The 23,974-nt window shown below is 39.8% G+C and overlaps 1 protein-coding gene across 2 annotated transcripts in view; it reads left to right on the top strand.

Annotated features, from left to right (window-relative positions):
* Nucleotides 1-23,974, top strand: part of coro1ca (coronin, actin binding protein, 1Ca) — a 28,790-nt gene that overhangs the window by 598 nt on the left and 4,218 nt on the right. The window contains exons 2-7 of one of the 2 annotated variants that reach the window (XM_058070901.2): nt 4,418-6,059; nt 13,937-14,133; nt 20,964-21,086; nt 22,646-22,775; nt 22,948-23,132; nt 23,208-23,327. In XM_058070901.2, coding sequence (XP_057926884.2) covers nt 4,424-6,059; nt 13,937-14,133; nt 20,964-21,086; nt 22,646-22,775; nt 22,948-23,132; nt 23,208-23,327 — 2,391 coding nt within the window. In that variant the 5' untranslated portion in view covers nt 4,418-4,423. Of the gene's footprint in view, nt 1-4,417; nt 6,060-6,636; nt 6,803-13,936; nt 14,134-20,963; nt 21,087-22,645; nt 22,776-22,947; nt 23,133-23,207; nt 23,328-23,974 lie in introns of those variants that run through there. The other variant, XM_058070902.2, reaches the window with a different exon arrangement.

Raw genomic sequence — 23,974 nt, forward strand, 5'->3', positions numbered from 1 at the left:
ACATGATGTGAAGAACGACAAGTAAATTAATGAACTTTAAGGAGCGTCGTTGCTTTATATCTTCACACTTTGCATGAAGTGTTGCTTCTGCTGCTCTCATTTGGCAATGGAGGCCTGATAGTATTAGTTTGCAGAGCCATGTGTCCAGGCAACGTGCGGGCTTGTCAGATGATAAGGCAGCAGCAGTCATATGTTGTCACACTGAGGAAAGGAGATGATTTGGAGAGGAAACGAGACTTAGGTCAGACTCTTTTGTTTTGTCCATACATTTGTGATACCGCTTCTTGTCCACAGATAAGCTGAAGCCTATCCCAGCTGACTTTGGGAGAGAGATACAACCTGGACTAGGCAATCAGAAGCCACATATAGTACAGACCAGTGGTTTCCTAACTTCTCACAGAGGCATACCCATTCAGAGATTTGTCCAGAAGCCATGCATGTCCGACTCCTGCATACTTGAAATACATAAACCTTGTTACCTTAATTAATTTGAAAGATTCAACATAATTAACTCATTCATTTTATAGTAATTCCAGATCAAAAATGTCAATTTTGCATGGTCACATTTTGATTAGTTTCACATGAGCACTGATAGTAATCATACTACATATCTTCCAGTCTGATGTTGGCATCCTTCTGTATGAATGGCTTGATTTTGAGATTCACATTTTTAGTCCACTCACGATGGCTATGGTTGAAGTCTGCATATTAATTTAATACCACATTGAAGGGGAAGGTTTAAAAATCACCAAAACACAGTCCTGTCTCTTTATTGTTTTTGTATTACTGAAAACAATAGCACAAAAAAATCTTAAACGGGACCTATTATGCTTATTTTCCCTTTTCTGACCTAGTTGGAATGTTGTATTCTCATATTGAACGAGTTTCAGATAATGAGGTTTGCACATTTGGAAGTGAGCCCTGACAGAAGATGGCTCAAAACACTCGGTTTCAAAAAGTGTGGTAAAGCTGCCCCTTAGTGGCATCACAGAGAGGTGGACTTCCTTATATATAAACTCTCTCTCCTCTGTTTACTTGCTAGCTCTACCTTGTATGGGAAAGCCACATTTGTTTCCAATTCCTAAAGATGCCACCATCAGGCACAAGTGGTTGGAGTTCCTGATTCCCTACCAGCAGAAGAAATGCATTTTAATCTGTCAACAGCATTTCACACTGGAATGTTTTGTGAACATGGGCCAGTATGCAGCTGGACAAGCCGGCAAATTAGCTGAAGCCCTATGCCTTTCCAACGTTACTTGGTCGGTAGAAGAGTCAGAAGAGAGAACAATTTATCAGTGTCCTAACTGTGTTTATTTTGTGTAAGTCATGGAGCAAAAGCGCTTGTCTGTGTAGCATAGAGGAAGCAGGGTTGCTAATAGCCTTTTCCCACCACAATCTACCCAAGTTTTTTTACACACTGGTAGTCCCTCAAAACATATTACACATTACTGATGCTGTAGCTAAAGTTTTTTTGAGAAACTATGTCCAGATCGGATTCGGGATCCAACACACAACACGCACAAAACAACAATTAAACTGAAATAGTCTATCAGCTGATCAAAAGTTTAAGACTATTTCTAAAAAAATTTGAAAAACTGTCCAAACCAGAACAAAAGCGTTTCTCAGTAGGACTCTAATGAGTAATGAGTAGCTTCACCGTTCTTGTTAATCACTTCAAAAATTGTTTGGGCATGCTTGATACGAGTATTTCCAGGTGGCTATTGGGAACATTGCTCCAAGTGGTGAAGATGGATTCACCAAGGGCATCCACTGTCTGGAACGGATGGCCATATTTATAAAAATTCCCTTGCCATCCATTCCCAAATGTTCTCTATGGGATTTAAATCAGGGCAACATGCAGGATGGTCCAAAAGAGATGCAGCAAACTGCATCGTTGTCCTGTTGGAAAAACACAGCTGTGACCACACTCATGAGGGTCATGAGGGATGCCCATTGCAACATCTGCATGTAGCCAGCTGCTGTTTGACGACTCTGCACCACCTGAAGCTCCAGTGTTCCACTGAATGAAAAATCACCCCAGATCATGATGGACGCCCCTCCACTGTGCGGGGTAGAAAACATCTCAGGTGGCATCTCCTTGTCATGCCAGTAACATTGGAATCCATGTGGACCATCAGGGTTTCATTGTTTCTCATCAGAGAATAAAACTGTTTCCCATGTTTGAGGCTCCCTGGCAAAGTCTAAACGAGCAGTTTTGTGGCGTTGAAGGAGACAAGGTCTTTGAATTGTGTCTGATGGTTATTGCGCTGCAGTCGGCACCGGTAAGGGTCAAAGTCCGCGCTGTGTCTTGACAGACAGCCAATCGGATCCTCCATCTTAGCGCAGGCGTAAAGTCTACCACTTGACCTTTTTGTTCCAGAATGCTCAGGCTTCTTACACAATATCCATCTATTCATCGATTATGGATAAAATCTAATGAATCAGATTTGTCTATGAAAATCCTTAGTCTAAAATAGCCCCAATTTCTACTATCAATTGGGTCTGATATCATTAAGAAGTGCAAAGGAGGGCTACTTTGTGCACGTGTGCATGAAATTGTGTCGTACCCTGGTCCATCTATTCCAATTGTCCCAGAGGAAGTGTGCCATGCTTGAGTGCTTATCACTGCACTCTACACTAGCCAAACATGTCATGGATAAGCATGGTACGTGGCGCCTCATGGAAGTACACTCATAAATCTTCATTTTAGTCCGACATTTTGGGCAACTCTATGTTTGCGACGTGTATTGCAATCAGCTCACTAGGGTTGCAGGCTGTATATGTACTGTACATCAGGGGTCTCAAACACGCGGCCCGCGGGCCAAATGTGGCCCGCAGGACACTAGTTTGAGGCCCCTGCCTTGATATGAAAGTTCAATGTTAGTGCGGCCCGCGCAAGTTTGATATGGATGCTGTATGGTATCATGTACCCAGAAAAAATTATTACGTTTGATTAATGTTCATGTTAAGGGTTAAATAACTGTTAATAGTTATCCTCCCTATCCGTGTGGAAGTGGTAAGTTTTTGGCTATTTAAGTTTAAAGGAAATAACTTGAAGGCTACCGTTTAGGTCGCTAGCTCTCTAGTTTGCGAGTTAGCATTTTTCTCAAGACCCTGCAGTTGCACAATATGTTGTAAATAAAAAAAGTATAAATGTGACTATAGTCGTGTTTTGTCATGTCTACAGGGCTCTGATAATGCTTTGTTAATTTTCATCTGAAAAAATTTGTTTTACCCACCAACTATATGTGGTTTCTTAAGTTTTTATTATTTGCCGTTTTATTATTATTATTATCAGACACTAGCTCCAGTGGCCCCCAAGTAAATTGAGTTTGAGAGCCCTGCTGTACATTATATGGTTTAATTGGCCAGGGGTCCCTGTGATTGTATCTATATAACCTATGTGCAGATGCTTTACTATTTATGGTAAGCTCTTTTTAAATGCAAGACAATTTCTGTACACAATCTAGACATGTCTCGTTCGACACTGATGGTAAACAAGCTAAATGTGCTCTGACCTGAGTGCACTGCATATCTTGTGACTGTAATTTGTCTTAAAAATGTGCACAAGTGTTGACACTGCAAGTGCATGAATACCCACCAGAAACAACACAAAAGCATTTATTGTAATAAGATGCTCTGATTCACAGCTTCCACAAAAATTACTCCTGTGTGACTATGAATTGGTTGCTGTGTGATTCCACACTTAAACCGTTTAAAATTGTGCAGACCATGATTGCGATTCCAGAATTATTTTCACTGCAGTTTAATTGTCTCAGTGTTATGTGTATTATTTTCTCTGGTAATGAGGTTTATTTGCCATTTAAGTTTGTTTGTGGCACACACAGTGGAGGTTTGGTTAGCATGTCTGCCTCACAGCCGGGGGGATCTGGGTTTGAATCTCAACTCTGACGTCTTGGCATGTTATTCCTGTGCTTGCATGGATTTCCTGCCACAGCCCAAATCATACATGTTAGGTTAATTGGCGACTCTAAATTGTCCATAGGTGTGAATGTGTGTGTGAAGGGTTTGATTGTCTGTGACTGACCAATCCAGGATGTACCCCGCTCTAAGATGGGATAGGCTCCAGCTCAACCGTGAACTTGGACAAGACAGGCCATAGAAAATGAATTAATGAACTTGTTACTAAGAAGGATGACTTGGCATTTTTTTCAATATTATTTGTCATTTGTCAGGGAATAAAGCACACACTTTGATGGCAAAATTCAGTCATATTCAAGAAGTGCAATGTTTGATATTGTTCGGCTTTTGGGACTTTTGAAGTGGCATTCTCATTGAAATATAGCACTATTATAGATTATGAGACAAAGGCGATGAAAACTTTATCAATTTGAGTTGAATTATTTGAGTTTTGGTGTCATTTTTTGTGACGATAACACCATGTCTTTCTCTGCAGACCAGTATGGGACAGAACCTGGATAAATTAGAAGGTGGAGAACAGATTGTTGTTGACGGATTGGAGGATGCAAACAGCCTTGCGGATGATGTCATAGAGGCTGGAAGCACATTTAAAGATGAAGCTGGGAACACAGGGGAAAATTGTCCAGATGTGGACAACAGCCACAATGAGGTGCCAATAACATCATCTAGTGAGAAGCACACAAATTTGAGGGCGAGACAGTTCTCTGCAAGCAATCTGGAACAGGGAAAGGTGGCAGAAAATCTGATAGAGGAAGGAGGCAGGACCATCCTATTGGATTTACCAGGAAAATACCAAAAAGGTAGGACAGAGGAGAAACTTGAAGCATCCTCGAAGATTAAGATGGAAAACCATGCTGAGGAGAACCAAAACAAAAGTGAAAGATATAGCCACAGTGCCAAACCGGAGCATGGAAACGCTTTTGGCAACATGGGCCAAGATTCTGCAAGTGTGGTGTTAAGACGCTCTGGAGCTCAACTGGCAACCTTTGATGACCTCCAGAAAGCAGGAAGTGACTTTTTACACCAAGCAGCTCAGAATAAGACCACCGTGGCTGAGAGTGGCGGTATTGTGTTCTGTGGAGGAACGGTGACCCACTTGAGTGAGTGGAAAGATCCAATCAACACTCAGTCCCAAAACACGCTGCAGAAGGAGCCTCTGATGAGCATAAGTGATGCTTCTCAATGGAGAGCAGACCAAACTTCGAATGACATCTCCCCAGCAAAACAAAAAGTGGCTGGCGCTGATAAACAAAGTTCGGTCAGAGCTCTTCTACAGATAGACGAAAATCAAGGCACATCTCTATCAAATCCAGACGCATCCTCAGAGGCCAGTTCTATTTTGGAGAAGCTCTTGAGGAAAAACCGAAAGGAGGCATGTCCACCTCTAGAAAAAATAGAAGAGGTGGAAGTAGATCAATCTGAGATAAAGAAAAAAGCAATCACAACTGATGAATTGAATACACATGAATGCAGCACCAACAGATTTCTGTCTTCTTCAATCAAAACAACACAGGCTGACTTTGATGTGGGACAACCTGCTGACAGTGGGGCCAAAAGACAACAAGGCAACAAGGAAATAGAGACAATACTAAATATGGGCATCTCTAAAAATCTTCCTGCTAACAATTTGCAAACCACTGTTTCACATGAGAGAATGTCATGTGACATGAGCGGTGAGCTTGTAAAAGAAGCTGCACCATCCTTTGAGTATCCACACATAAAAAATGGACAGTTCACGGAATCTAGCAATGTAGATTCCAGTTCAAAGACAGAACAAAGCCTCCATAACACATCCGGCATAAGGCAGGAGCTTCTCATGACAGCCGCCAACGAAACACCAGAGCAACCTGATAAAGTTGTCAGTGAAAGAAGGGATGACGGTGTTTTAATGAGAGAAAAGTCCCCCAACACGCTCAGGTCGAGGCCTGTATCCGATCTCATTAAGGAAAACATACAACTGCATGAGAAGCTCCAGCATCAGGATTGGTCTAAGCCCACTGAGGTCAAAGCAGATGAGCACAGCCAATCTATAAAGGTAGCACAGATGAAGGCAGCGTTCGACTCACCTCAGAAATCCCCTGACAAAGCCCTTGAGAGGAAGCCATCTGTGAGAAAAGGTAAGGGCTTTACTTTGTTACTATTTTATAATAAGTGGGAAATGAGTGGAACATAATTGGATAACAGGTAAATGACCTCTGCTTTTCTGGTTTTAGCAGACATTTTTACTACAGACACTGAAGTTAAGTGAGAAAAATCAATTAATGATAGATTACATCTGTTCTCCTGCATGACTGTACAACAACGCCATCCCGTGGTTGTCAAATACACTAGTGGTACATCGTGTTCATCAGAGTGAAACATTTCCTGTCATAAATCATACATATTAGTTATTACGGATCTAATCAATGAATACACTCTAAACAATACATAATTCAGTTGATAGAATAAATATCACGTCAAAATGTATGCAAATAATTTCATTGCACACTGTCCAAATAGATTTTTAATGTTTGTATGACAATTTGTGAAGAATCATTAGAAGACTGATCGATAAAGAAATATAGTAAATAATGCCGTACGGGAAAAATAAGGAAGAAGGAAGGAATGAAAGCGCTCATAGCCAAAAAAAAGTCGCCTTATCTAAAAACTGATGCGGATTGGGTTGTTTGGTTGTCAATCAAATTCGTAGCTCCATACAGCCATCGCCAAATCCCGAGGAGGGTGTAGCTGGTGATGAGGGAAAGCGTACAGGAGTAACTTGTATGAGCAAAGCGGCGGCGTCGGAACAGGGCGGAATCATTTGGGATAAGCTGTTTTACATTACTCATTTCGGAGGATATAGTTCTTTGCTCCCCTGAAGGTAAGTTGCGTGTTTGTGTTTAAAAGGCTCTTGTGTCCGTTAGTCGTTTATTTCTGCTGTGTTCTTCGTTTGGCTGTCCTGACATTAAAGTGCAGGCGCTAGCTAAATTGACTTGGGCTAATATGTGCTAACATTAGCCGGCGATTACAATGAACATATTCGTCACTGAGAAGGAAACAATTGTCGAAATGTTAGAAATGGACCGTTTCCGTGTCTAGGTTGTAGCTCGACGTGAAATGCTGGTGTGGGTTATTAAGCGGGGTGGGGTAGTAGTCCTTCGTACGGCAATATAACTTATCTGCCTTGGATCCATCCGGGCAGGAGGTGCAAAGCAGACCAGCCGCGCCCTGGCCCCTGGCACCCTGCACCACATTTAACACGCCACCTATACTAGCTTTGTGTGTAACCAAAACGTATTACGAGCAACTGACCTCATTTGAACGCAATGGTTTGGTGAATTACATCTCCGGGCAGCGTATCTTTTAAATCAATGCGACCTCATGAGCTCCTATCTTCACAACACGTGGACATGGTTTGGCGAGAAATCACTTGTATGCCAAGCTTCACTCGGTAACAGACATCTTGCAACATTTCCTGCCGCAAACGCCCCGATTTATTCAAAAACATGGGTTCTTTTTTTTGATCGCCACTTACTCCTTTGCCAAAGATGACTCGTTTTAAAATCTTCTATAATTAATCTATTCAAACAAGATCATCAGTTGTGAATTGGAGCATCGGTGAACTAAGGGGACAGACGGCAAATGATCAGTGTACTCAAAGCACAGATTTCATAGTCATGTTTTTGTGTTAATGGAATTGGTGATGAGTGAGTTCTAGTTGCTTTCGTTTTGCAGGAAGAAACTGTCAACTCATTGATGTTGCTTGCACTTAATTGGAGATCAAGCCCATCTTAAAAAATACGGATTCAATGGAGTTACCTTGCAAGTGAAGAAAACCCTCTAGCGTATAACCAAAATAGCTCACTCTGTGTCAAGAGGGCAGCATGGTTTGCAATACGTAGACCCTCTGTTAGTGAAGCTACTAGCTAGCATGCATGTCTTGTTCCAATTTCCCTTTAGCAAGACTGTTGAGAGATGAATGCTGACTCACTGTCCTTAAGGTTGACACTTTACAGATGTGTTTAGGCTTGTGAATCTTTCCAAACACAGCAATCTTTAGTGGTTGTGCTGCAGTACAAGGTTTTTTAAAAGTGTGAAGCCTGCATTTCCATGGCTTCTCTGAGTAAGGAAGTGGGTCAGGAAGAGGAACTGAGCATGAGAGGGCAGGGACTGCAAGGGGATCTAACAAGCAAGGGAGGGTCTGTGGGTGAACTCTACGTATTTTTACCATGCAGATGAAAAACGGGATTAAAATATTTCATTTTTTCCCCTTGATAATAGCCAAATAGGATTTGTGAAATTGCTTTACAGTGAGAATTGACTGAGCTTTTGTTTTCAGAGTGACTGTGGTGTGAAGGTGTTGGGGTGTCATTTATGAAATGAGAAGATGAGCTTGTCAGGATAACATATTTTCTTGATTGATAATTGGCCTACAAACTATTGTTGATGAACGATGTTCTTGTCAACATCATTTTGAGACCGTTCATTTTCCATACCGCTTATCCTCACTATGCTGGATCCTATCCCAGCTGACTTCCGGCGAGAGGCCGAAGCGGGGGTACACCCTGCCAGGGCATATATAAACAAACAACCATTCACACTCACATTCATACCTATGGACAATTTGGAATCGCCAATTAATGGAATGTGGGAAGAAACCGGAATACCCGCAGAAAACCCACGTGGAGAACATGCAAACTCCACACAGGGATGCCAATACCCAAATCTAACCCTGGTGTCTCAGCTGTGTTGCCTGCGGACTAACCATTCTCCACCGTAAGGCCTATTTTGAGACCAGTTTTCATGAATGCAATGGCATAATGAGTACAGTGTGTAATGAACTTTTAATTTCTCAAAGCATTTAACATTTCATGAATGTAATGTTTACATTTTAATAAAAATCTGCATGCATATTTGGCTTTGACTTTTGTCTAAACTCAGTGGAAAAACAAATATGGGGATATATATTGATAGTCAACCTAAATGTATCTGGATATGACTTTTGGTCCATATCGCCCAGCCCGATTAAGTCCTATATTTTATGAATTTATATACATACATTGCAGAATATAAAATGTAGCAGATAACTTTTTTTGGTGTCCTGTCTGTCTCTGTGCTGCTTGCTCCCCTCCCCCTCACACACGTTCTGGCTCGCTCTGCTGCTCTCACTCAGTTTGCTTTGGAGACGAAATGCAAAAAGAAAGCTTTTTTTGTACACTATGGAGAGCTGTGACTTTGTCAAACAATATAACACTACACTTTAGTCACACGCTGCCAGGGCCCGTCAAGGAGAACATTCTAGTTTTTTAATGCACACGTTTTAGGGAGCGTATGCACTTTAAGGTCGTATTTGTTACATCTCTGTCAGATAAACTCAGGTGAAACTGTTAATTCACATGTCCACTATTATCTAAGACTATTACACAGTGTTTTAAAGTAAAAAATGGATATATGCAGATATACACAGCATCCTGTTCCACTTCATATTTCCATACAGGACATCCAGGCACTCGTATATTCACAAGTTTATGTCTTCATTCAAATTGTTTTGAAAATGTAATGTATTCAGTTGTCATTTGATATTGCATGTAAGACTGCACAATATTGGAAAATAGTACAATATTGATGTCTAGTTTTGCGATAACGATGTTATGGCAATATTTTTTTCTGTCCCCTAAAAATACAATCTACATGAACCTTATTTTTAAAAATCTATAAAGAAAACATAATCAACAAGTAATTTAACTCATAACCTAATTACTTTCAAATGTAGGAAAGAACACTTATATTGATGTAAATTATTGCCTAAAGTTGCTTATTCCATTATTTTGCAAACAATAAAAATTACTAAAGCATTTCAAATGCTGCATTTGTTGGCTTTATAACACAATATGTTCATGTGTATTTTTCATGCAAACTGGAAACACTTTGATGCGAAAGCTTTGACAAAACCTGATCTATATTTAGATTACACTTACATTTAGTTTTGTACCTGGAAAAATAAAATCTTCAAAGTGTAGTTGGCAAGCATTTTGAAGCAAGAGATTTGCCCATGCTGTTTTATATCTAATATAAGCATTTTTCAACTTCCCATTCACAAAATTGTACACAATCATGGAAAAAATTATTAGGCCAGCCTTGCTTTTTCCAGTTTATTGATGCATTTTAATACCTGGTACAACTAAAGTTGCATTTGTTTGGCAGATATGATGATGATGCTCATATAAGTTTAATTTTAGAGATGCTATGCACAGGAGCAACTTGCATGGTTTTCTTGATCATAACCAAAAGTTATCGTAATCGATAGCTATAGCAATGTACTGCCAAAAAAAAGTTCTATAAGCTATTTTTGTTGTCGCCAAAGCTTGTCATAAGTTCAAATTTGCTTGTCAAAGTGCACTAAAAGTTTTTTGTGCAGGTTGTGTGTAGCTGCTCTGTAGGAGACCACAATTCAATATAAAGGGTCAAAAATGAGCATAATAGGTCCCCTTTAACTTTTGCTGCAGCATTTGTTTTCAGCAGCTGTTTGCAAATAAATTCTATTCTAATTATACTGTGATACAGAACACAGTATCACAGGGGTCTCCAATAGGTAGCTCACAAAAGAATATTTGCTTCACCTCTTAGTATTTTTATACATGCTCTATTCAAACATGGCACCTGTATTCAATGAGAAATGAGCACACAGAGTTGAGATGTGCTTTGTCAATAAAGTGCAATTTAAATGTTGGCAGTGCTCTTAGCAACTTTGCAATGTTCTCTTTTCAAGGGATACCATGCATTCTGTTTAAAACCAAAATATTGCCACAGTCGTGCTGTTGCATTTAGCTTAGAAACCACAGCTTTCATGCCTTCATTCATATGCGCCTTGGCTTTCTTGTTTCATGACACAAACTTTGCTGTATGTGTACACACTTGCTAGCAGCCTCACATGCACCCACTGGGACAAATAGAATGGCGGAGAGGAGGGTTCACACTCGTCATTCATTCCGCTATAGAACCAACGTGTCCAGGCGTTGATAGATGCAAAGAGTTTGGTGACAACTAGTTTGTCATCCAGTCTGTTTTGGTAGAGATGAGATTTTAACTTTATTTTTAAGAAAAGTACAATGGAAAAATAAAACATGGCAATATCCACAAGGAGAAAGGCTGACTGACAAAAGGGCTTGCTCTGTTCATGCCCTTGTTGAATCAACACTGCAAGGTGCTGGCAACAGTGCAAAGTTAACTTATTTGGAGGTGGGAGATGAGGAAGACAGGCAGGGCATGAGGCAACATTTTCAAATTCATTTGCATTTATGTGGTAACACTAACCGTGACCCTAGTGAGGATAAGCGTCATAGAGGATGAATGCATGTGTCCCAAGCTTATTGCCCACAAAGTTTTTTTTTCTTTTTCCCCCAATCTTGGGAGATCTAGAATTTATAGTAAGGGTTGAATAGTATTACTGTATTTGTTTTTGCAATGGTTCTCTAATTCCTCTAATTCATGCGTTCATTCATTTTAATAGGTCAGGTACTTGTCCAATCAAAAGTAGGTATACGCTTGATTGGTTTGTCATCCTACAGTACATGCAATCCTCCTGTCTTGGTTTTCCTGGTTTGGGTATTTGGTTAGGATTTAAATTTAAAGTGGTTTTTCCTAAGCCTTAACCTTTTAAGTCTGATAAGAAGGTTTAGGCATTAGTGCTAAGGCGCCTACGATGAGAAAGTGATGAAGTGGTTGTGGTTGTTTAATTTTGCAACACTTTTATTTGCCTTAATCTAATCATTTTGTATATTTAGTCTTATTTTTTTGTGGTTGTTCTGTGTGTTCATGTGTACATGACCTTTATACCGCAGTGAAAGTTCATTTACATTTTACCCTTGTTTTGTTTTGTTTACCCTTGAGTGTTGTTGAGCACGGAGTTGAACTTTGAGCCACTTTGGTCTTGTGTCTGCAGATCTCATTTCCTTTCCAAAGTATAAAAGTATACAATAGCATTCCTTGAAACACTGATGTGTGATGCATTGTGTTCCACTTCTACTTGAGAGCAGCATGCACAGTTGACCACATGGGCATTCTCGGGTTGACAAGGAGTGGAGGACACCCCCCTTCCTCCACACACCACCTCCAAACATCTTATCTCATTGTTGCAAAAAGGCACTGGAATGTAGCGGGAATCTGATCACAATGGTAGTCTGTGGCCTTGAATACAGGAAAGGATTTAGGTGGCGTTCTGTGCAGCTTTGGCGACAAAAGACAGCCAATGAGGTGACGTGTTTGTGTGCGCATGCTCAAGGGTGATGATGTGGGGAAAGTAGTCTTATCATGATAGATTTAATATGTCACATATTATTTTAAAACGTAATGCTTATCTCCATCTCTATCCATTTTGTTTTGGCCAACTGTCAGGGTTGGCTGCAGATATGCGCTGTACTTAAATTTGGCCACATGACCATTGACATTAAGACAGCAGACCTCCGAAAACATCAATAAAAAAAAAAAAAAGGATAATAGGCTGGACTAATATTTCCAATAAGTGCTAATATCTGCTGACAGAATGGGGTAACACTTGTTTTAATTGGTCTGTGAACATAACTGAACATGACATTAAAGTTCTCTCGATATAAAAGGATGTGCCATTTGTGGCTATGCCTGCAGAAAATTATATGTGTTATATGTGTAAACTTAACTTTTTTTTTTTTTTTTTTTTGCAACAAGGTTTTTTTTTTTGCAAATATATCACTTTTTTTCATACCATCATTGTGTCTCCCAATTTTGCCTTGGCCATAAGTTCTGTGCATCAATGAAGCACAGGAAAGTTATAATATTTTGGAGTTTAAAAAAACATCAGTGTTCAAAGCAGACTGCACTGAGACTGAGAATGCACAGAAGCCTGCTGGTGTCATGGTGCTCTGTGGCCATTTCCTCAGGCTCCGGGGTTCTGCTGTCTTTGCCCATCAGGGTCAACTCCTGGTTCAGGAGGCAATAAGACACGATACATTGCTCTGCACTCATCTGATATGAACAAAAGATACGAAAGGTCTCTCAGTGAGATGCACATCTCCAAACAGTGTTACTAGAAAGCAGAGTTGTCTGATTGTTCTGTTTAGGCAAGTCACACTATTCTGGTGGGGAAGTGACACAATTAATGAAGCTCCTCTTGTAAAACAGCGTGTGTGCTTTGTTGAAGAGCATTTTTTAACACAGACTCAAATTAAGGGCATCACTGCATTTGTTTTTTGGCCACACAGTTGTTGAATTTTAAAGTAGCTTTTGTATACATGGTGCAGATATTGGACATACTTTGCGCTTTAGACCATGTGTCACCGATTTCTTGAATAAATCTGCCTTTTGCTGTGCTGTTCCTTGTAGGGTTTTACATGCGGGTTACCATCTTCTGTTCACATTTCAAATATACAGCTCTTGTGACTGTAAAATTTGGAATGTTAGGACACTCCCCTATCCCTTCAGGAGGAACTTTTTGCTTGTGTTGTGACCATACGTTGATTTTCCCACCCTCATTACCTCTATCTCTCCCTTATGTGACTTACTTTGACAAACAGTGGAAAAACAAGTCTTAGATCCTATTCTTTGGCAATGCGGGAAATTCTGACTTACCAGCTGTTTAAATTTGCTATGCCAAAAATATGAAGCAAGATGTAATGTCAGCCAAACCCAAGACCACAGATTATACCAAAATTGGTTTGGTCATTAGAAAACCTTACTTTATTGGAAGTGGCCTGTTAGTAATCAAGATTAGTAGCCTTTTAAAATGCCTTGTTTTATCATGTCAAGCAGGTTTTCCCTGTGCTGGACCACATTTATTGACATTTGATTTATGGCTTACCATTTTGCGCTGGGTATGCATCTTTGTAACTAGGTTTCGTCATTTGTTATCCAAAAGCTTTTTTTATACATATTGTATATTATAGGTTTTGGTGTGTGTGTGTGTGTGTGTTTGTGCATTTGAAAATTAAATCTATTTAAACACATGCTTATTTGCAAACTAACACTGTCTTCTCCCTCACAGATATGAAGCGAGTTGTACGGCAGAGCAAATTCCGTCACGTCTTTGGCCAGGCGGTGAAAAATGATCAGTGCTACGATGATATCCGGGTGTCAAGAGTCACATGGGATAGTGGCTTTTGTGCAGTTAACCCCAAGTTTGTTGCCATAATTATTGAAGCCAGCGGCGGTGGAGCTTTCCTTGTTCTCCCTCTTCACAAGGTAAGAATATTATTGGTAACTAATGCAGTATTTAAAATTTCATTTCAAACTATTTAAAAAAGGTTTGTTTGAGTTCTGCTTGAATTTATTATTATATTATTAATATATATTACTATTTTCTGTTCTATAATATTCTGTTACCGATGTTATGTATGGACCGAAAGGTGTTTGATGAATACAATAAATCTTAAGACTAGCTTGTATTCATGTATTTACAACATACTTGGCAATGGCAGGACTTTTGATGCTTCCTGGCTTCACTGCATTATCAGAAACTTTTACTTTGGGAAATACCGTAGTATGTAGTAGAATTGGCTTGCGATAATGATGATATCTCTAATGGTGAAACACAAAAATGTCATAGTTATAGTTCATAGATATGAACTATAACTATGTAGCATAATTTACGTAGAGTAAGACAGCTCTAAATGGTGTCAAATCTATTAGTGGTGTGAACATGTTCTGGAGACTGTTTGACAGTGTTAAAATCCTCAATAAAATAATACATTTACATTGCATCAATGCAACCTCTGTCGTGTTGTTGACTCTAGAGTGGAGAGAGATGGGGATTGTGGTTCAAAATGTATACACTATAGGAAGCGTGAAAAAATGCCGGATTGGCACAACCTAAACACCAGCACTGTATGAACAATAAATGACATGATAAACGTTCTGTGGGGGGCTGAGAATGCCTTGACATTGGAGCTGGACTCGTCAGTCCTGTCAACACTGAATTTACACCTTTCAACACCTCATTCAATGTGGATCTGGTACAGAAGGGTCAGTTCAACCGGTTTCACACTCCTGCTGCTTTCTGTTACAATCAGCTGACCTAAACATTCCTTCTCCCAGTATTACAGTAAGGGTTTGTAAGCTGAACAAAGTCTGATTTCACTATTAAATTGAATATTTGTGAGAAATTTCTGTGTGCATAACAGACTGATCAATTTCCTCAAGTTGAGGGGAAAAGGTGCGCTTGATTTTCCTCTCGGCCCACCCTGCAACAAGCTGGCAGGCAGAGAAATCATGGAACGTTTTATTCCCCACTAGACCTGTTTTACTGGTTTGTATTGAACATTCGAAATGAGCTAATCAGACAGACACAATGGGAATTTGAATTGACCATCTTATATATGTACTTTTAATTTCGATGAAAAGACAGAATGACTCATTGCCACAGCTGGCAAAGAGTCTGAAAAGAGGGACATGTCTGGTCTTTGCATACAGCAAAGGATTCGCTGCGTTATTGCAGTGTTCGACTTCCTTCCAGCACATGTTTTATCGCAAAACAAATTGGACCATTATGATCTTTAGGGAATCCTTATGCTGTTTTATTTTTGTGACAAGTACACAAAGGCAACTGTTTTACTGTGTACAATTTCAGCAGAACATCTGGTCAGTTGTAGACTTTTATATATTTGCATTTCTTTTCAGGGATGCACATCCCACACTATTCCCGTCCTTAATGTGAGGGTGCATCCGTCTGGCTAACCCAATCTGCCTGAGGGGACAGCTGCTCAAGGCCTTTGTTTTCTGCTTTCTTAGAGCATGACCCTTTGTTACGACTGCAATTCAGCACTGGGGGAGGCAGAGGTGTGATGTAAGGCTTTTAATGGTGCAATGGTGTTTTTAAACGTCACTAAATTATGAATGGAAAATTTTCCGTGATAAAAATATTTACTGTGAGTCTGCAATTTTTTTTTTTGTATGGCTAGTAAGTTGGCTGCAGGAGGGGCCTCTGTGACACATAGTAGCCATGTATATTGTTGCTCTTAACAGAATACAGGGGTGTATGCAGAGGACATCAGATGTCCAGCTGAACACATGTCATTCCCATCCCTCATGCCTTCAATCTCTCCCTTTGTCTCACTTAGCAGGATGTCTGGTAATTTATTCCCTGATTTCCATATGAAGGAAGTTGGAGTGAATGCAGCTAAGCAAGTGAAACGTTCCTGATGATTCTGCTCACATTCTGACTGTGTGTAAAGGGTGGAATGCAATACTATATCAGTGCATTTTGAACCTTAATCCTTGCCAGGCATTGATTTCTGCCCCGTTTTTGTGTAAGCCATCTGCATCTTTAGTTCCATAAAAGCCTTCTGTCAATCCAGGGCTGTTGAGGATCTTGGTTCCCTTTTTTCATTTTTACTTATATATGACACAGCACCGACGTATATAACCTAATTTAAAACTAGGTTCCTTCTTAAATGCTGATTCTGTACTGTACTAATGTAGCAATCATATTTGACTAGCCGAAGACTTTCAAATGTTAAAGACTTTCGTATGGACTGAGCAAGTAGTAACAATTTTTAACAACTTTTCTATTTTGTGTAAGTCATGGAGCAGAAGCGCTTGTATACAGGGAGCGGGAACCACAAAATTAAAAAAATACAGCTGAATAGGTGCAGATTCTGGAGGAACTATAAAGCATTGTCTGCTGGTTATTGTGTGTAGCTACTCTATAGGAGTCCACAACTCAATATAAATGGCAGAAAAATTAGCACAATAGGTCCCCTTTAAATGTCAGTTTTCTACTGATCTATTTTTTCTAATCAATATACTTTGGGGAACTATTTTACATCATGTTTTCGCAGAAGGTGAAGTGTATTACTCTGGTTCTAATTAACAATGCTTTGAAAACCACAGTTGGACTTATGATCCATTCACTACCTCTGTGTAATATGTCAGTATACGTCATGGTCAGCCCAAAACAAATATGGTACGCTGTGCGGCAAAAAAAATGCATAATAAGCCTCACCATCATAAAGTGTTTTTCATGACAGTGTGTGTCTGCACGGAAACTAGTGATGGTGATGAATTGCACTGAAGCACATGTTAAACAAAATTCTAAACATTTTGACATTAATGTACTCTTTAATCTTACTCACTCAAACTGGAAAAAAATAATTTGGAGCATTTTTTTCAGTCAACTATCTGTCATAAATCTTCCTGTCGTAAAATATACAAAAATGTGATATTTTCTTGCAAGTTTATAAACTGACACAGAGCAGGCGATAAACTCTCTTTTTAATATGCACATTGGGTGGAAAACATTTTTTTTACTTGCAATGCCACACTGTTGGTACCCCTTTCTGCAGAATTACAGTAAAAATAGTGTGTGTGCGTGTGCGCACATTTCAAGGGCAAGGGCTCTCCCCATGCCTGAATCAGCTGATGAAGATCAATTTACTGCTCAGTTTCTCCTGCCTTCTGCCACTCATTCCTGCTGACTGCAGATTTTACCATATATGGACAAATCTGCTCCCTGCCTACGGCCTTCCAGGACCATTTCCTCTCTGCTTCCTATTGGCTGCTCCATGCTGTGTCAGACCATATGTGAATTCTGGGATAGGCCGGAATATGTAGATATGTAGCAGCTGAGATGAGTGAATTGGGTTAAAGTCGGTCAGCTTCAGCAGTCATTGATGTCACCACAAAAATTGTATGCATTAGTCTTATACAAGTGCAACAGTCTTTGATATTATAATTGTTTCCTGCTAAGAAAAATCATGTAAATAGAGTGCAGTTAAAACAGACAACCAGGCAGACGATCACAAATGTTTTCATTGGACTTGTCACGTTCCACTTGTCATGCAAGCTTGTTTTTAATTTACTGCTCCACTCCAGTCTATTTTTTTGTTTATTAGTGGGTGGTGCTCTGCTTTCCTCTACCATCATTACAAGGGCAGTAAAGTTCTTTTAAAGAGAATGACGTGACTGTTCATACAATCTCAGCTGTTTGTGTCCAATACACAGACTTGTAAAAGTGGAATTTTCCATTTCACCAAACTGGACAGCATCAATTGAAGAGCCATGTGTGAATCATACGTTGGGCTGCAAGGGAAGGAAGTGTGGAGGCTTTTTGTGTCAATGAAAAGAATGTCCTGTCCTGCCTTGAGGGAATGCTGTTCATTATTTTCACTCTTTTTGTGTACAATCTAACTGGTTGCTGTGCAACTGGTTGTTTTCTAGATGGAGATTCTCTGTAGAGGGTGTAAATGCCTGTAGTAAGGTTTTGGATATTTTTATTATTATTTATTTTTTATGTCTATCTACAACATTTGCTTTTCTTCCCTTTTTTATGTCAGCATTTGGATGTTCTGTGATTGATTTAGTTTGTCAGCTACTGATTTTCACTTAATTTTCTGTGGAAAATGTTTTTGTCTGCCTTTTTTTAAAAAAAAATGATTAATGGTGAAAGCAGAGGTTCCACTGCATGTATGATGGTATAACTGGAATTGTCTACAGACCCTGGAATTCTGTATCAGTTACAACACCAGCCCCTCAAAGCATCTCATATTTGACAGTTGACACCCTTGGTGCTCAACTGCTCTCATTAGTCAAGGGCTACCGGAGGTGCCAGGGCCCAAAGTGTGAAATTTGAAAAATGCAAACTGTGGCTCTGCTCTTCTCACAATGCTTGAGTATTTTTTTTCACACCCAAGTGGGGAAAATGATTTTTTTTTTTGAAAGAGTTAAAAATATCTTACTTTCTGTAAGACCATGAATGCATCCTGGCTGAGTTTTGCTGGTGAATGAGCGCAAAAAAGGTAGGGAAGCAAGTGATTGCCTGCATGTGTTTGGTGGGACATGACGTTAATAAATTATAATATCTTATTGTATTGAAGCCATGCTGCCTGTGTGAAGGCATAATTGCAATGTCAGGACCAGTGTGTGAAATTTAACACCTGACAGTGACTTCAACTGTTGTTGTGCTGTAAGGTCTCCTTAATCCAGGGGGAAAAAGAAGACAAAAAATCGTTCCCTTCTCGGTTTCCAAGCTGCCTATATTTAGCTTCTGGAAATATCGCTGTCCACACAAACGCTTGGTCATTGTTTCACAAAGGTAGGTGCACAGAGGTGCTCTGAAGTCATCTTGGGATATTCTGTATACGCATATTAGGCTTGATTTTTGACTCTGCATTAACACAAAAAAAGAAATCAAAACAAATGTCAAACAAATCATAAAGACAGTCCATCTGAGTGTTCAAAACAGGTAAGACCTCTTCTGACGTTGAATGCCGCAAAGATGATTTTACACTCGCGTGAATACTGCATCACAGCTTGGTCCTGCCACAACCTGGCATAACAATTAAACCTATACAATCTTTTTTTTTTATAAAAAAAAAGCTATTAAAATTTTCAATTAAAAATCTATTTTCATCTCATCACTGCATTGTTTTGGAAAAGTACCAGTTTTTGTTCTTCATAAATTTATGTAGGAAGTGAACAAATGTAACAGTTACTGATTGTAAAAGTACCAGATGGAAGGGTAGGATTTAATAAGCTTTGCTTCTTCCTACTCCTTTTGGACATGTGGAACTGTGAACTGATTGTGATGCACTCAATTGTAATCTGATGCATGTTCATATGAAATAAAACCATTACCATTCATTTTAAAATGCACTGCTTGTTTTTAAAGCATGGGCTTGCCTTGCCCCCTTGAAGGATTTTATATCATATAATAATTATTATAATATAATGGTAGAGGAAACACCGATGTGCATTACCACCACAAACCATGCACAATACAATGTCAAAGCTTTGTTATGCTATAGTGTAGTCACTCCTCCCTCTTGATGGCCTCTTGATCCTGTTATGTGCCTTTTGGTGTGGGGTGATGGTGTCACTTGTAGTTCTCGGCCAAAGGAGGCATTGGTTTCCTGAGCATGTGGAAACAAGTCTTGTTGATTAGCTGTTCAGCTTCCTATGGAGTATTACATGAAACCATTGTTTTTCAAACACGTTTGTCATGTTGCTGCGAAACCGGATGAGGCGCTGTGTTAACCCTGAACGAGTACGGGAAGAGGACTCTTTTCTTTTTATTGGGTATTTTTTAAATGGCCGTTTTTGTGGGAGGGAAAACTGAAATTATGTAGGGTTTTTTTTAAGCAGCTCTGCATTCTGGTTCACAGACTTGAGAATTTGGAGGGGGCGAAGCATACTCTTGCATACTCTGGACTTTGATCCAAGCTCCAGCAGTTGGAGTATGTGTCGCAGTCCAATTGTGTCAAGTCAGGTGATTTGAGAGTTAAGAGCTAATTGTGTGTGTGTGTGTGTATGTACAGTGGTATGAAACTGTTTGAGCACCCCTGATAATTTAAGATTTTTCTTTAGAAATCACTGGTTGTTGGGATTGGCAGCAATTACAGTTAAATATATCATATAGCCGACGAACACGGTGATAGATGAGATGTTTATAGGATTAAAAATGAAATTAATTGGTTTCATCTTATCTTAAATTCCAAAAATAATTTATTTTTTAATTTTTCGGGTAGTACCTGTAGGTGTTCCATCAACAAAGATGTCTTGTGTCTGTCACTGGGACATCATGTGGACTGGTGCATGTCTCTACTGTCATCCATCCAGTGGGTGTGCCATGACGATCACCACTGCCATGTCGCTAAGCCTTTTCAAATACGCTTTCTCAATTTTGTCGACACAAAAGACCTCCACCATAGACTTTGTAAAAACACAAATATAATAGTTATGAACTACTAAAGAATTATGACCAGGATAGAGCTGCAGGGCAGCCCGCAGGTATGTGGTAACACATGAAACATCACTGATGGCTTACAAACCTTCTCCTCCTTTGGCTTCCTGCACCTCATTATTTCACCTGCCCTCCAGCTTGATACAGTGCAGGATGCTACATTGTTATACTACATCACATATGCCATGTATGACATCAAATAATACATGTGTTGTTGCTGATCAGAGTCTTCAGCATGCAGGTTCTGAGTGAAGACAGGGAAGCAACATACTCGCACGTTCACCTAGGACAAACCAGAAGAAGACTGACTGGATCACTCCTTTGTGTGTCTTTGCAGACAGGACGTATCGACAAAGCCTACCCCACGGTGTGCGGACATACTGGCCCAGTGTTAGACATTGACTGGTGCCCCCACAATGATCATGTCATTGCCAGCGGCTCTGAGGACTGCACAGTGATGGTAAAGCTTTCATTCACCTTTTACAATTAAAGCTTGTAAAACATGTTAGTTGTGGATACAGTGACATTCTGTGATTTCTTGTACAATATGAACTGGCATGTGAGAATAGGATTGAAATAATAGTTACAACTTTCAGGAAAAAAAAGCTTCTTTGTTTCTTATTACGAATCACAACTGTGTTGTAACTGTCAAAAGAATGTCACAAGGTCACAAACATTTTGTCAATTCCTCAGCTCAAAAGCTGATAAATTGGAAGTGTGAATGCGTAAACGTGTTCACACAATAGGCAACACCCACACAGAACAAAATTAAGAAACGGACAGTTTATTTTATTTTGTATATTGATTGTGTTGTCCTATTATTTCTGCTGCAGGAAAAAGTTGGTTCATGTTTGTGAAGCAGACGGCAGGGAAGGTGCTTCATATGTTCTCGATAGGTTAAGGATAAAGGCTTCTGAAGATTTTAGAATAATTAGTGCTTACTAGGTGTACCTGTATCAATGCTGCACATGGGGGAAAGAAATTCTGATGTTTTTTCACTACACTATTTGTTCCAACACTGTAGTGCTCCACCATACCGTTAAATTAATGCATGGGCAGTAGATGCTTCCATCCAATAATGCACAACTTTTTGAAAAGCAACTTTACCTTACAAGAAACCGCAACATACATTCTTTTACCAACAAATGACAAACTCCATGCTTTTATTGCGAAAGACTGGCCTGTTTTAACTCGTGGATGGGCGTGGACCTCACCCTCTGGATTAGATTAGACTCAAATATGTGTTATAGAAATAACAGTGGGGGAATTACTTAGTTTCATCTGAGGTCACCAGCTTTTTTTTAGGACTGTATTTGTTCTTTTTTCCCATATGACCTTATTTGGGCTGAGGAAGCTAGGTCTAGTGTACAACATGTTTAAAATTTGTCACCAGCAATGCCTGTACCTGGTGGCGAGAATTTCTGTTGACAGGAAGTTAAATCTCAGTTAGCGGTTAAAGCTTGCAGAGGCACCATTGTTACCTGTAAGTACTTTTAATAAGATAGTACCCTGTTTGACCATTGCATCTAAGAGTATAAGGTAGACACGATAATTGGGGGCGGGAGTGGTTCTCCAATTCTTCTCCAAAATAACTGTCAGTCAGTGCACGTAGGCCACCATAAGACACCCACTAAACCACTACCTGCTTTGAAGGATCCACTGACAAGTCTGTAGATACAATCCATTTCATGAATGACGGGACATATTTCTTTGAGGTTGTTGAGTGCAAATACTTGGCCCATCATACAATAGTTCTACCATTGATTTTATAGCCAGGTGCCATTGTGTTCTTAGTTGCTACTGCCCCCCTCAGGCTCTTTTTGTAATCAATTTATCAACATCCTTTATATAGTAGTGCCACTAGCTAACAGATATATATATATATATATATATATATATATCTCACAATGTTGAGATATATATTATATAATTGCAAATATTAGGTTTGATCAAATATACACTACTAATTATCAGGTTTGCCCTGCTCTGGTTCATTTGAAGTTTTCTTAATCTTTACAGGTGTGGCAGATTCCTGAGAATGGCCTCGTCACGCCCTTATCTGAGCCTGCTGTGGTACTGGAGGGACACTCCAAGCGAGTTGGCATAATCACGTGGCACCCGACAGCACGCAACGTTCTTCTCAGTGCAGGTGGGAATTTGTCCAGTTTTCATCATATCAAGCATACTAGATTGTCACTTGACGTTTTGTTGAATATGTATGTGCCCTGCAAAATCGATCCCAGAGTGAAATCATCATGAGTGAAAGTAAAGTAAGACTGTTTGCTACATTGTTGCCCAATTACACTTGTTCCTGTTGTTAGGTTGTGACAACGTGATCATGATCTGGAACGTGGGCACAGGCCAGGCCATGATCACCCTAGAAGACAACATGCATCCTGATGTTATTTACAACGTTTGCTGGAACCGCAACGGAAGCCTCATCTGCACTTCCTGCAAGGACAAGTCTGTCCGTGTTATTGACCCACGCACAGAAACTATTGTTGCTGTAAGAAAAAAGGAGGAGAAATGGCTGTAAAAAGTAGACAAAAAAATACTTGGAAATGACAAACTATTCTTACAGGAGAAGGAAAAGGCCCACGATGGTGCTCGTCCCATGAGGGCCATCTTCCTGGCAGATGGAAAAGTGCTCACCACCGGTTTCAGTCGTATGAGTGAGAGACAACTCGCCCTCTGGGATACGGTACGGTATGATGCACAGTGTAGTTTTAAGGCCTCTGCTGACTGTGTTGCAGTTGTTACCTGACACTATGCTAGACAAAATGTGCACCCGTATAATCAAGAACGAAACGCATAGGCACAAGGCCGTTTAAAAAAAGCTTTTTCGTTTACATTATCATAACCCTATTGACTTGACTATAAGACAGACCCTTATCTTAAGGTGAAATAACCTTGGCCAACCTTAAAGTTTGTACTCGCACTTGGCACAAAATAACTGCACAATAGGGCAGCTTTTGTGAAACTGATTACATTTTGAATTAATTTAGGCAAATGTAGTGCACTACTTGGCTGCCATCAGTAGAATGTGTGAATGGTTGTTTGTCTATCTGTGCCCTGTGATTGGCTGGTGACCAGTCCAGGGTGTACTCCGCCTCTCGCCAGAAGACAGCTGGGATAGGCTCCAGCATGCCCGCGACCCGAGGGAGGATAAGCAGTATAGAAAATAAATGGATGGATATATATTTGTTAAATAAAAAATGCACTTTAATTGGTTTGTAAATGTGTAAATGACCCCATTCCAGACATGTTAGCATCAAACTGAGTATTAATATATCTACTCAATTGCATATAGGTAATGTAATGACATCTTGGATAGTAATTTCAAACTTT

Source organism: Doryrhamphus excisus, linkage group LG3 (assembly GCF_037039965.1).
Source record: "Doryrhamphus excisus strain RoL-2023G ecotype Guam linkage group LG3, RoL_Dexc_Guam_v1.1, whole genome shotgun sequence".
Lineage (NCBI taxonomy): Eukaryota > Metazoa > Chordata > Actinopteri > Syngnathiformes > Syngnathidae > Doryrhamphus > Doryrhamphus excisus.